This window comes from Urocitellus parryii, chromosome 6, assembly GCF_045843805.1.
Source record: "Urocitellus parryii isolate mUroPar1 chromosome 6, mUroPar1.hap1, whole genome shotgun sequence".
Lineage (NCBI taxonomy): Eukaryota > Metazoa > Chordata > Mammalia > Rodentia > Sciuridae > Urocitellus > Urocitellus parryii.
The window spans coordinates 62,275,450-62,290,402 of NC_135536.1; the positions used below are offsets into that span (position 1 = coordinate 62,275,450).

The 14,953-nt window shown below is 35.7% G+C and overlaps 1 protein-coding gene across 1 annotated transcript in view; it reads left to right on the plus strand.

Moving 5' to 3' along the window:
- The window catches only part of Synj2bp (synaptojanin 2 binding protein), a 32,093-nt gene extending 20,262 nt beyond the window's left edge, over nucleotides 1–11,831 (plus strand). The window contains exons 3-4 of the mRNA XM_026391026.2: nucleotides 4,557–4,652; nucleotides 6,713–11,831. Coding sequence (XP_026246811.1) covers nucleotides 4,557–4,652; nucleotides 6,713–6,853 — 237 coding nt within the window. The 3' untranslated portion in view covers nucleotides 6,854–11,831. The remainder of the gene's footprint in view (nucleotides 1–4,556; nucleotides 4,653–6,712) is intronic.
- The last annotated feature ends 3,122 nt before the right edge of the window (nucleotides 11,832–14,953 follow it).

Below are 14,953 nucleotides of genomic sequence, written 5' to 3' on the forward strand. Positions count from 1 at the left end.
AGTTGCATTTTTAAAATTTTAATTCTACTTTAGCATATACAAATGAATAAAAATACTAATATTTAAAGACCTATGTTTTATGCATATGTAAAGTTAACATTAAATACAGACAAAACTATAAAATCTAATTTACATCATTAATGAGATAGTGAAATGTTGCTGAAATGAGATCCTTGCTTACAGTGTAAATTTGTGCAGGTCAGAGTTTTAAAGTGAAGGTTTGGGGGCCAGGATGGTTGAGTTGGAATCTTTGCTTTGTTACTTCCATTATATGTGCTCATAGATGAGCTGATAGTTTCTCTGAGTTTTTGCTTTATCACTTAAAACATGGAAGTTCCTAATGTAAAGGAACCATTGTGAAGATTAAATGAGTTAATGTAGGTAGAATGACTAGGAAGTCCCAAACATAATGATAAATGTTAAATAATTTTTCCTGGAATCATTACTGAACATTATGGCAAAGATTATTTTAAGCTCAGTATTCGTACCATGAATGTCATGGAGTGATCCAGTTATTCCACTTGAATTCATATTATTGTGAAACTTTGCTGTTGAGACTAATTTGGAGCTGTGACATCATTTGACATTTGCTGACAGGACTGCATTATTAACTTATTTGTATGCTCTAATAGAAAATACCTATTTTTTTAACAATGAGAAATATAGTTAATATATGGGCTAGATTACATAAGTGGGCATTCTCACTACAGTCAGTAATCTCACACCTATTCTCTCCCCTGGGAGTTAACTAGAAAACTGAGTCATTGTAAAGTTTCTCCCATGTGGCCTATCTCCCCCACTCCCAAAAAAGGCATAATCAGAAGTTGTCTTGATAATGTGAAATCAAGGTCCATCAACTAGAAGAAAACCCTGTATGTGTAGTCTATATTATAGGTAGCAGGACTGATCCTTTTTTTTTTTTTTTTTGGTATGTATTTCTGTTTATTGGCTAATATGAAATGTTTGCACAGTATCATAAACCAAACACAACCCTGCCAATATCCACATATGCATATCCAATATCCACATATGGCTCAATATTTAACAAAATCTCTATAAATAACTCATTCATGAGGAAAAAGGTAATTTAAATGAACTTACAATCTATACACTGAAGAACTTGGTAGTGATGTGGGGAGTAGGAGGGAAACAGAAGGTTTGATGATCTCAGTGTGGCAGGGCAGTGTGTTGGAGAGAGTAGTGCTGTAGTATTTGACACCCTTACCCTTGGATTTGAGAACCTTGGAGGAAAAAGTTCCTTTCACAGACTACCTTTGGTCAAAATCCAAGTCAACAAAACTCCTACTCTTTGCCAGCAAACACTGCAGGACTGATCCTTTTAAAGATCAATCTTGAAAGATAAGTAGAATTTTGGAAAAGGAAATAGCATTTAGGTGATGAATATAGCTTCAGCATAAATATGAATGTTTGTTTATGTTTTAGGTCCTAGGGGGTCAGTAAGCTATGCATATCTTGGGCATAGGATATATAAAGGAAGAGAGAGATTAAACTGAGAAAGTGGGTTAGAGCCTTTTCCTGGAGGACTTTGCATACCAGTTTGAGAAATCAAGTATGCACTCTCCTTGCTCCCCAATTTTGTTTTTGTGTCTTAAACAGCAAAATGGTATTAACATTTTAGTGTGAAGGGATGGTCGTAGCAATGAGAAGGAAGTCAGGAAATTTCTGGTTTTGTGGGAAGTTACCAAGAGGCTTTGGATATGTTGAATTGAGGTCTAGTAGAGCATTGAGGTCAAGTATAAGCATTCAGCAGGAAATTGGCAAATCCCAAAGTAAAAGCAGAATAAAAATTGAGAGTTATCTTATACGTTATGGTTGGAATTGTGAAAGATCATCATGAGAGAGAAGGGTTGAAGGACTCACAGTGAAGAATGCTAATTTACTTTAAGAAGAAGGAAAGGGAGAGGAATCAGAAAAAGAATAATTTAAGGACTAAAAGAGCTAAGTGTACATAAGCCAAAATAGGAGAAGATTACAAAAGGAAGGAGTTGGTCTGAAGATTGAGAAAGAGTTGACAATTGGAAATCACTGCTGACCTTCAAGAGAACATGTTCCTCCCGACTTATATATTATTAAATTATAAAGGAATAAAGAGTGAATGGATTCTGAGGGAGTGGAGGCAGTGCTTGCAAACAGGTCTTTAAACAGTTTGGCAATGAAAGACGAGGCCAGGCATGGTAACACATGCCTGAAATTCCAGAGTCTTGGGAGGCAGAGAAAAGATGATTGCAATGTAAGGCCAGCCTCAGCAACTTGGCAAGATCTTGTCTCAAAAAATTAAAGACCTGGGGATGTAGCTCAATTATAAAGAATCCCTGGGTTTAATTGTCACTATCACCAAAAAAAAAAAAAAAAAAAAAAAAAAAAAAAAAAAAAGACGTGAAGAGGGTGGTAGTGAATTGTAAGAAATAATTGTATTCTTTATAGAGGAGAAATAAAGCAATTGAGAGGAGAAAATAATAGAATATGAACAAGTACTTCACTAGATGGTTTATCCTTGATAAAGGAAATAGATCTAATTCAGAAATTAGGGGAAAGGAGCAGTGAGAGGATATCAAGAAACTGAAGAGGATGATAAGAAAAGGGGGAGAATGTGAGAAATCCTACTATTCTCAAAAAAGATGAGATGGGAATCTGCTGAGAGGAGAGAAGATTTGAAGGGGTTTTGATGGTGGAAAAGGTGCGGAAGAGATACTGCTGTATATTTCTTCGTGGGTTTGTTTGATGAGTAGAGTGTTTTAAGGATAAGCCAGACTCAGCTAATGTGTATCTATCGTAGAGTTACTATCTTTCTCTATGAATATTCAACTCAGTGATGACAAGGAAAGTAGATGTAGTACGTTGCCCAGGACTGGGAAGATGTCAGAAGATCTTGGGGACAACAAATTCTAATAATTCATTAAGTGCTTGGTTGAAGGTACAAATGCAACCATGAAGATGGGTAAAAGTACCAGTAAAATGTGTAAAAAAAAGTTTAGATTCTGAAGTTAAAGAGGAGATCCACTAGAGGACTAGGAAGTATAAAAAGAGTAGAAATTGACAGGTTTTTAATAGTTTTAAGTTTTTAATAGTTTTAATAGTTTTAAGTTGAAGCATATCTAATGTTAAGTCTTAAGTGTGTGTCAGTCAGTTGGTAACAAAAGAGGAGTGGAGTTGGAAACTATAAAGAGAATAGACAGCCTGAAGGGCAAAAGTATTGGTAAATTTACCAAGGGCATTAGCAGGAAATAGAATGCTATGAATCTCTTGGACAAGGAAGATTGTGACAAGGGAGATGAGAGAATTGAAAAAGTCAATAGCTTGAGCTTCAATCAAGCCAAGGATGGTTGGTGAGCTAGGATGGTAGAAGAGTAGCATATGTGGACCATAGAATGCAAGGATATTCTGATTCTCCTTCCATTATTTAAAAACTATTCCTAGCTCCTGTACTCACTAGTCTCACACAGCTTCAATTGTTGCATCAATGAAAGCAATATAAAAATGCTGTTTTCTTCACAGGATGAGAGAATTAAGATAACATATACAAAGCATAGATAAATATGTAAATATTCTTACTGCTATTGTTGTTGATAACACTGAAGTGTACAAAAGATCTGTAATCTTGTACAAAAGATCTGTAATCTTGTACACATTTTACTGTGCTGTGTCACTGGGTACAGCATAGGATAGTATCACTTGTGGCCAGTGTCACTCCTAACCATAAACAGTATCAATTCCAGTATTCCTCACATCATTTACCTTTAACTGCCAAGAGTAGCTTATGTTTAAATGCCCTTTTTAAGGTTTGTATCATCACAGAAATATGGTGTTTAGTAAATTTGAGGATAGGAATGTCTATGGAATCCAGGAAAATTAGTCACAATAAAGTAAGCCCAAGAGAATGTGCTAGTATAGATTTATATCAGAATAAATTGTGGGCTGGGCGTGGTGGTGCACACCTGTAATCCCAGTGGCTTGGGAGGCTGAAAATGAGACACTAAGCAACTCAGTGAGACCATGTCTCTAAATAAAATACAAAGTAGGGCTGGGGATTTGGCTCAGTGATCAAGTGTCCCTGAGTTCAATTCCTGGTATCAATCAATCAATCAATCAATTAATTGTGGGAGAGTTTCATAGAATACGTTTCCAGATTTAAAATTGATAATGCTAAGAATTAAGAATATCAAGAATAGGGTTATAACCTCGAAGATTGTTTAGTTATAGGCTAATTCTCTAGGAAGACATACAAATATAGTAAAAGAATCCCAAGTGTCAAAACAGGAAGGCATAGAAGCTGGGAAAAAGGAGAACCCATTTTATTTTTATGTAGGTTCTCTTCCTATGGCCCACAGGACCGTAGCTGTAGGAAAACAACTTTGAAAATGGGGGGAAAAATGACTCTAAGTAATTTTTCCTTTATTCCTAGCCCTTTGAACTTGCCCTGAAAGAGTTGGGGGTTTTTTGTTTTTGTTTTTATAGCTTTGGCCGTATGAAAGTAGATTGTTGACTTATGAGAGCTGTCTGCTTCTCTTACTATTCTCCCTCACTGTTTTTGACAGGTAAATGGTCAAGACCTAAAGAACCTGCTGCACCAGGATGCGGTAGACCTCTTTCGTAATGCAGGCTATGCTGTTTCATTGAGAGTGCAACACAGGGTAGGTGTCACTTGCAGCCATTGGGTTTTTGCACCATCCTTGTGAGTAAACCTGTGGGTGGGTTTGTGTTTTGTTTTCTGTCACTACTTTGAAGAGCTTGTTTGGCACAGGCAGGAGTTCTCTGGTTCTTCTGTTTGTCATCAAAAGAAATTCTGAACAGTTTGCTTGTAACCCAGATCCTACCTTCAAGGTAATGTTCTTTAAAGATAAAGCTTAATAGTCAAATTTAAATAATTGGGGGGAAAAGAAGCATATACCTGCCCTGGAAAAATCTTGTTTATTAAACTCTGGACTACAAAGATGGTGTGTTTCCTGGATCCCTTATTTACTTTCCCTATCACTGCCATGAACCCTTCTCAACCAACTTGATGACTCTTGACAAAAGCTATCATGCTCAAAGGGGAGTTCTAGGAAAAAGGAAATGGAATTCAAAATTGGGTTAAGACAATATCTGTCTCTCCATCACTTTTTATTTCCTAGTGATTATAATTTGGATGATGAAAATGAAGGGTACTTTTTAGACAGTTCTTCCCACAGCACCAAGAATTTCTAAGTGTATTCACAGTACAGGTTCACTGTGCCTTTTATTCCTTCTTAAATTGGTATATTCTTTGCTTTACCTAGTGACTGAGTAAAGAGAGGCTATAGAAGTTTGAGAGAAACTAGTAAAAAAAAATGGAGAAGGAAAAACACAAAAGCTGAGCTAGTAGCTAGTATTACAAACAGAGTGTGAGTATGATGGATTAGAAAGCAGATTGATAAGCCTGGTGTAGTGGCACAGGCCTATAATCCCAGGAGGCTGAAGCAGGAGAATCGCAAGTTCAAAGCCAGTCTCAGCAACTTTTTCGAGACCCTAAGCAACTCAGTGAGACCTTGTCTCTAAATAAAATACAAAAAAGGGCTGTGGATGTGTCTCAGTAGTTAAGTGCCCCTGGGTTCAATCCTTCAATCCTCGGTACCCACCCCAACAAAAAAAGAAAAGGTTGATAAGAGACAATATTGGTCATCCACTGCTTGTGCCTTGACTCTTCTGTATCTCTAAAGTATGGGAGAGTTTATGTAGTAGGTAAAGGCAATTAAATATAGGCATATACTTAAGATATAATTAGGATTCTTTTCAAAGGTGTGTAGGAAGTGGTTTGCAATGTTCACTTTAGGGACATTTATAAATAACTCCTAATACAACAGATCCTGTTGTTCAAGGGAATTGGCCCAATCCTAAAATACATGTCTTCCTATTGAACACCAAGAGAGAAATGAAATGTGTAGAAGTGGGATAGAGGGTATAAAAGGTAGTTTGTGTGGTCTTACCTTTCAGATGGAGGGGTTGAAGTTTCATAGGTTATCACAAGGAGGTAAAAACTAACTGAAACAAGATAGCACCATAATTACTGCAAGTTAATCATTAAAAGTTGATATTCAGAAGGCCACCCTGAAAAAAATGCAATAAAGAAAGATAATCCAATCTCAAAAGGAATATTTAGGCACTGAGAAATAACTAGTATATAATTTATTATTACTCACTTACCTCTCATTCTTTAACCTCTCTTCCATGTAGGTTTCACCTTAGTGTTATAAATTAGGGCATGAAGGACAAGGTACCTTCCAGGAACTGAAAAACATTTCCAAGTGATGGCATTGCACCTTTGTTTACATTTCCTTGATCTGCTCTTACTGCATTCTGATGACTAATAATCATATAAGCAAAATTCCAAGGAAGATATTCTCCTTCTCTCTTCTCCTTCTTAGTAATATCCAGGTTCCTCACAGGATAAATAGGTTTCATCTCATAACTCCATTTTCCTGATATGAAATACATGCAGTGAGATGGAGGCAGTACAGAAACTGAGTACATCTGACTTGCCCTTGGGGAACCCTCAGGCCTATTTTTTCCTAAAACATCTGTGTCTACGGTGCATAAGCTCAGGACAATAGGAAATGCTTGAGTTTACCACTTTGGGTGCTCTACACACTACAACCCTGGGTGATGTGTCAACATGACATTTTAATTGTGGTAAACACTGTAGTCACTAGAGTTAACATTTTTCTTTCCCTTCCAGTTACAGGAGCAGAATGGACCTATAGGACATCGAGGTGAAGGGGAGCCAAGTGGTGTTCCCATAGCTATGGTGCTGCTGCCAGTGTTTGCCCTCACCATGATTGCAGCCTGGGCCTTCATGAGATACCGGCAACACCTTTGAAAGTCTTGCTGTCTTCTAGTGCTCCCAGTGAACTTAATATTTCTTTTCTCCTCCTTCCCTGCTGTTCTGTATCTTTCCCTCTCTGCATAGCCAACACATGATTTAAAGTGACTGATTCCCACCCAGAACCTTGCTATTCAGAAGCTCCAAGTCTTCATATTCTAATGGGAGAGTAAAGGTATTGTTTGAAGGAAAGCTGAAGAAAAGACTTGCTTAGAACAAATGAGGAGTTATATATTTTACTAGGACTGCTAATAGAAATTCAGCTACCACCCAAAGATGGAACGGTGTAGTCTTCCTGTCATCATGGGTCACACCATTTTATTAGCTGCCATGTCTTGAAGGCCAGCTGTATGACATAAGAGGAAGAGAGGATTTTTCTTTTTTAATGATCTTCCTTGGGAAGTACTTGTGGCCTTTATTTAATTTCTAAATACATTTTGGTGCCTATATTGGACACAGGAGACTAAGAAGAGCTTTTTACTTTTTTAAAAAAGCGAATACATATATATAATACATATACATATGCATATATGACAGTATAATATTGATACCTTATGGAAAATTAAAGAGGTGAGAAAACTGCTCTGTGGTTTCTAGATTTCTGTATATAAGGGCTAATCTTAATTGAAGAACTTTTAAACAGCTATTTGCAGAACATATGTAATGGGAAACAGGAAGATGAACTTTCAAAGGACATGCCTAATCAAAGTCATTTAAAAAATAATAACTAAAGCAACTAATTAACAATATTTCTTTTCATACTAGCTATGATGAAGTAGAGGTAAATTTGGTATAAGACAGCTCAGCTCAGGTCAATCAGTTAAAAAAATTTGAGGTATAAAGATAAATCTTACCAATTTGTGGCTATACTAGTGGCTTTTTTTTGATACCTCACAGTACTGTTAAAGGATCAGTGGGGATGATTGTGGTCAAGGATATGGCAGTGGGACCAAACCAACCCATCAAGACAACTTCTGAAAGGACAAAAGATAGTGCCTTCAAGGAGGCATCTGAACCCTCCTCTCAGGCAATCTACCAATCTTTTTGGTTTCTAGTAACAGGAAAAAAACCTGAGAAAAGAACTGCCTCCTGGACAGGATAGACATGAAATCAGCTCTGTTTCTGATTTAGGGAATATGAGAAGGCCTGAATTACTAGCTTTTTGAAAGGCTCCAAACAATGAGTGTGGCTTTTAATACATTAAAATAAGCCATTTTTCAGAGACTGGGAGGAAATGAGTTTTGTTTGTTTTAGGGTTAGGGATATTTGATGGCTGTTTCCTGGGGAAAGCCTGGAAAGAAAATATGGATGAATGGATGCTAGGGAATACGGGGGATATTGGTGACGTGGGACCCATCTTATTTAAGTGTTGGTTTTAAAGCACTGAGAATAACTGAACTAAAGCTTAGCCTTAGAAAGTCATTTCCATTCTCCAAATATACCAGCCAGACTGGAGGCTTTATATCATTGTGACTTAAGATGATGAGGAATTTTCCTCAGGTAATAAAATGTATCCAGTTTTTAGTATGGACAAATTAACAGTTATTTAATAAATATTGGTTGGACATCAGCTTTGTTGAGATGCTTTTACAAAGAAGTGAAATATTAACTTTCATCCTAAAGGGTTTTTTGGTTCCAGTTGGGAAGAGAAAGCTTTAAATGGAATTAGACACATAAACAGGGGAGTGTAAGTTGGTGTCAAGTTTATATTGCAGGAAGCAAAAGAAAAAAGTTAGAATTGAAGCACTTGAGGAAAGGGCACAAGTTAAGGACTCTTAAATAAGAGTTCACAGTCTAGTTAAGAAAATTCATAAATAGATGAAAAGTTTATTTTCAGATTAATTAATAATTGAAAATAGTAATGAAAAGAAATAGGACCATGGAGAACATGAAGCAGCAATGAATATCTCCAGGTGGTCATCAGTTTTATTTTCTAGAGAGTTCAGAAAAGGAAATCTGTCTTTTAATGGCATCGGACTAGAATGGAAAGGGAAGGCCTTTTAAAATAAAAAGTTCCAGTAAGACCTTGCCTCTGGGTCAATAAATGACATAGGGAGAAACATGCTTTAAACAATCCTAACTTATGCCTTCCAACCTGAACTATTCAGTACTTTTTGAGACTCATTGTAGGTTCCATAGAGAAAAACCAAACAGTATCCAGTTATTATTTTAACCAGTCCACCATGAAGGCCCAACTTCTAGTGCTTTCCCTATATCTGATGGCAAGGCATGTGCATCTACTTTATAGTGGCCTGTTTAACCTCCCAGGATTCACCTCAGGGTTTAGACATTAATTCATGAAAGACCTTGGGACATACAAAGTGAAGCAATGGAAAGCAGAAAAGAGATTTGCTTTTTTACTTGTTAGTATATGTAAATAAAAAGCCACCTATCCCATCATCGGTAGTTTTGCTTTGTGGTAATAGGGATTCTTATGCACTTATATTACAGGTTTTCTTGGAAATTAAATAGCATTTAAAGACCAAAATATTAAAAAAAGTTTGATGCAGGTATTGCTATTTATTATGTTGTTCTACTTCTATGGAAAACAAATTATTACCATGGATGAGGTATCAGAATCCATTATATGTTGTAAAAAAAATTCATATTCTTTATAGATTGAACCTAATATTCCTAATACTTAATACTGTTTTCAATATTCCTACCACCTAAATTATAATGAAAGCTTTGAAAAACGGGATGCAGGTATTTTTAATGCCTTGTACTTTAAAATATTTCTCATACTTGTCATGATTATACATGTAATTTTCATTAGATGGGCTGCTTTTCCTGTGAAGCATTAACTTCTGTGCAAACATCTTAGTGTAATCATTGGTCCATCTAGCTATGTATAATGGAAAAAGGAAGTTAATATTTGTTTTTGCATTCTGTGCCAGGAACTGTAACAGTGGTGCTCAAAGGGAAGTTTCTGGACAAAAGCATCACTACTGGGAAACATGTTAGAAAGCAATTTTTAGGCTTCATTCTAGACCTACTGAGAGGCTCTGAGTGTGGCAACCAGCAATCTGTTTTAATAATCCCTCCAGGATACTGATTGGTACACTATTTATGTCTCACAGCTCTGAGATCTAAGTATTGCTATAAAGAGACTACAGATTAGAGAGTATTTTCCTAAGATTATAGAGGTGGTAATAACAAGATTTAAATTTAGGATTTCAGGTACCAGCATCAGTTATATATATGGCAACCAGCAATCTTAATAATCCCTCCAGGAGACCAATTCATGCTTAAGTTTGAGAGGTTACCACTCTGTGTTGGTAGTTTTCCTTTTTTCTTGGGTGAGAATCACCTGGAGAGCTAGTGAAAGTAATTATGACCAGGCTATACTTCAGAGCAACATACAGGGCTAGGACTCAGGCAGCAATAAAACAGGTTTATCAGGCAATTCCGGTTACAACCTAAGTTGACAATGTTCTTTGGCAATTGGATTTAGACACTGTTTAAACTACTAAATTACTTACAGGCTTTACTCTTGCCCCAAACCAATAACTTCCCTTGGGCCATTTCAGAACCTGATATAGATGTGGATTAAGTAGAACATTCTTTCACTCCTGATGTGTTAATGAGAAACTATTCCACCTCCAGCAAAATGTATGATTAGTGTTTCAGTTCATGCACCCATTAAGAACCAAATAAGGGATTCCATCTCTTGGTCCCCTTTCTACTGTCCTTTAATAAAGCTTCTACTTTCCACTCTAAAAAAAAAAAAAAAAAAAAAAAAAAAAAAAAAAAAAAAAAAAAAAAAAAAAAGAAAGAAAGAAAGAAGAAGAACCAAATGAGAGAATATTGAAGCTAAAAAGGAACCAGAAGGATTATGGAATGAATTTGCCTTAGAAATAAGGAAATCAATTTTTAGAGAGGTAAGCTAATTTAATTTGGTCAAACTTTTTTTAAGTCTATTGCAGAGGTACCCTATAAAATATGTAATATATGTTGTAGAAGGATACAATACCTCTATTTTATTTTTATGTGGTGCCAGGGATCAAACCCAGTGCCTTATGCATGCAAGGCAAGTGCTCTACCACTGAGCCACAACCTTGCAGAGGTCCCCTTTTTCTCTCATCTTTTCCTTTTGAATGTGTCCACTGATTGCATATGTAAAAAGTCCTTTTTAATTTCAGTCCTCATCCATCGTCTCTCTTTTGAACTTTGAATGAAGACCAGAAGAACTGATAGCTGAAGGGTATTAATAAGCATCATGATTGGAATGGGAGATTTCATTGAACAATCTGAGAGACTTAATATTCAATTGGATGTGTTCTTCTAATAGTGCTAGAGACATTTGGTGTTTGGTGATAGATGTTGCTTTTAAATTTAAAAATGTACTTAAAAGAAATGAAACAAGGAACTATAGACTGTCAAAAGTGAGGAGAAGTTGAGTTCCTATAGTTCATGTAGAGCCAATAAAGATTTTGTTCAAACCATATTCTGTGGAGATTTATCTTTGAACAGATGAGGATTTTTTCTTCATTCAGCAAATAACTAATGAGTATTGCTCTGTTAGATGCTGAAGATACAAAGATAAACTATTATTTTCTAAGCTGAAACAGTTCAGCATCTGACAGTAGGGATGTTGATGTTAAATTATCTAATATTACCTAGAAGTCGACAATTGGATTTTGAAGCTCTCTACCTTTTTTCCTACAATAGATTTAATGTTAGCTACTATCCCAGGGCACACCCTTTTTGCTGTTCCTCTTTTTTGGGAGTGTATCAGGGGCTGAACTCAGGGGCACTCAACCACTGAGCCACATCTCCAGCCCTATTTTGTATTTTATTTAGAGACAAGATCTCACTGAGTTGCTTAGGGCCTTACTTTTGCTGAGGCTGGTTTTGAACTCCTGCCTTAGCCTCCCCAAAAGCAGGGATTACAGGTATGCACCACCATGCCTAGTGCTGTTCCTCTTTTAACTGCAAATATTTTTGAGACCAGCACTTGCATCCAAAAGGACAATCAGGATCAAAAGGAAGACATATTTTAAGGAATCTGTTCTGGTTGGAACCAGATTCTTAATTGCTATATTCTCTTGTTTAGTGTTAGTATTTACAAAGCATGTGATCTACTTACCTGCTTCACTTGATAGCATAAAATTATTAAATTATTAAAAAGCATTATGGCTGCTAAGGAATCAAGTTATAGCAAACATTAATGCCTGTTCCTAAAAAATTTCCTTTTTTTTTTAATGTTCTCTATTTTCCCAGGAAAAATAGGGAAGGGAAGAGGGCTGAAGTAGATTTTCAAATGCAATGTAATTATTAACCAGCAAGGTCATTTACAAAATAACTTTGTAAATTTATTGACAAATCACAGGAAAATAGGTGATCCTTCTTCCTTGTTTGAAGATTCTCAAATGAAGACACAGAACTGAATCCCATTTTAATGCTGTATCTGCAGTGCTGCTTTGATTGTGAGTTTCTTATTACTGGATACTTGTGAATTTTACCTTCAAGCTATGATAGTTCTTAAGAAGTTATTTTCCTCATGAGCCTTGTTTTGTTTCCTTTCTTCTTTGATTGTCATGTTACATTGCATTTCTGGATGTACACAGCAATTCATTTTTCAAATCAAGTAAATGTCAATGTAAAACCGCAATATCTATTTCTCTATAGATTAAATGTGTTAATGAGGCTATCAGATTCTATGATAATCTCAAGCTTTGCTATGTGATATCAGATATAGCAAATGAGATAATACTATGTCTAACTATGCCTATTAAGTGAGCTATGGCATTCAATAAAAACTTGAATTTGTCAATGAATCTTTACAATCCTTTTCATCACCTTATTTAGGAGACTGTTGATTAAATCTCCTTATTTTTCTGCTACCTTCTTAGGTTAACACTTCTGGCAGAACAATGGAAAGAGGACAGAAATCAATGGTCAATTTGAGGCTTAACTTTAACATAGGAGATAAGGAATAGAACATTCATGTACTGCAAATAATAAAAATTGGCAAACAGACTAACAGTTATTGAGCTCTTACCAGCATTGCAGTTATTGTTCTAAGTCCTTCACATGTATTCATTTAAGTCTCGTGACTCTATAAGAGAATTGATATTTTATGGGCCAAAGCAAGTCATAGCCAAGCCTGGAGTCACTGTGGAAGGGGGACATCAACCCCACCTCTTGAAGGAAGTAGTGCAGACTGTGGGCATTTATGATCCACCACATTAAGAAACTAGACTCAAGGAGCAAACTTTTTCTTTCTTTCTTTTTCTTTTTCTTTTTCTTTTTTTTTTTTTTTTTTGGTACCACTGAACCACATCCCTGGCCCTATTTTGTGTTTTATTTAGAGACAGGGTCTAACTGAGTTGTCTAGCTGTTGCCATTGCTGAGGTTGGCTTTGAACTTGCAATTCTCCTTTCTTAGCCTCCCTCCTGCCTCGGCCTCCTGAGCAGCTGGGATTACAGGCATGTACCATCATGCAAGGCACAAACATTTTTTTCTTTGAAGAGCCAGACCTTGGGTCTTTGTACTTGTGGAAGCAACCATGGACATATATTTAAGCAAAAAGGTGTAATTGTTCTTGTAAAACTTTATAGTCATGCATCACTTAACCAGCACACATTCTGTGCATAATTATCTAATTTTGTCATTATTGCAAACTTATGTAATTATGCAAACCTAGAAAGTACAACTATTTCTCCTAGGCTACAAATTTACAAAGCATATTATATACTTCATACTATAAGCAATTGTAACACAATGGTAAGCATTTGTATATCTAAACATGGAAAAGATAGAATAAAAATGCAAGGTGACAGGAATTTTTCAACTCCATTACCATTTTATTGTGCCATCATCCAATATGTATTGTATTGTTGATTCAAATATCATGTAGTATGTTACTGTAGTTCCCCAAACAATAGTCTTTGTTAATTTATTGTTTGAGGATCAATGCCAAAACCCATTGCATATTGAAACTGGCCTTAAGGAGTAAAAATGAGAGAAGTTTCCCCAATGTTGACTCCTTTGAGCCCCAATTTGAAAAGCATTGACATTTTCTAGAGTAACTCTTTAAAAATTTGTCCTCTAAGAAATAGGAACCAGGGAAAGTCCAACAATTTTCCCTATTGTAATTTTGGAAGAGGTGAATTGTGACCATTTTTAGACTTGACTGTGGGCTCTCATCATGGCCAAAACACTTTTCAGGATTCAAGGATGCACACAATAAAAGTAGCTATATTGACTGTATAAGTTATTTCTTTTAATGCTTAAAATATACCAATCAAATCAAAATTATTTCTCCCTATTTTAAACATAGGGGAAAAAAGAATTTATAGAGAAAAGTTTCTGTTTCTAGTTAATAATTATGTTTTAAGAGTCAACATTTGAAACTAGCACCAGAACTTTCTGAACATGTGCTATGTGAAGAGCCGTGAAATTTCGTTGTGATTGCACAGACCACCATTTACTTCACTTTTCCATATTGCCATTTTCTCCATGTCTTAGATCAGTTTATTTTTTTACCCCCACCCCCAATACCCCAAAATCCTATTTCTGGGGAGGTGGATTTGAGACCTACTTTCCTGTCTTCACATGTGGTCACCTTGTGAATAAAACTCTCGTTTTTTGAAAAACTTGTTTCAGTTATTGGTATAGTGTATGAGAGCAAAATAGGCCTGGTTCAGTAATATTATTTGATTTTTGAAGTGGTTACTTGAAGAAGTGATTACTTTGAGGTATCAAGTTCTAGTTTTTATTAGAATAATGTGCTTTTTGTTTGTTTTGCAGAAAACTGTGTGCAATGATAGTTGGCCAATCTATTTTAAAGCTAGTGGTGGACAACAAATGATATTCAAACAATATAAAATGCACATATATAGACAGGCCATTTTTTTTAATGGTTTCCTTTTCAAAAAGTTTGAGATTAAAGTATACTTGCTCTGGAGTCAAACATTTATATTTCTAAATTGTTTTCTGGAAATTAAAAAAAACTGCAATAAATAAAATCCTGTTTCACCCTTGATTTGTATCATGAAAGCACACATTTGCCTTCCCAAAAGAAAACCATCTTTAATATAGTTGACAATATTTAGACAGAAAAAGCTTTCAGATGAAATTTTAGGCCTATAA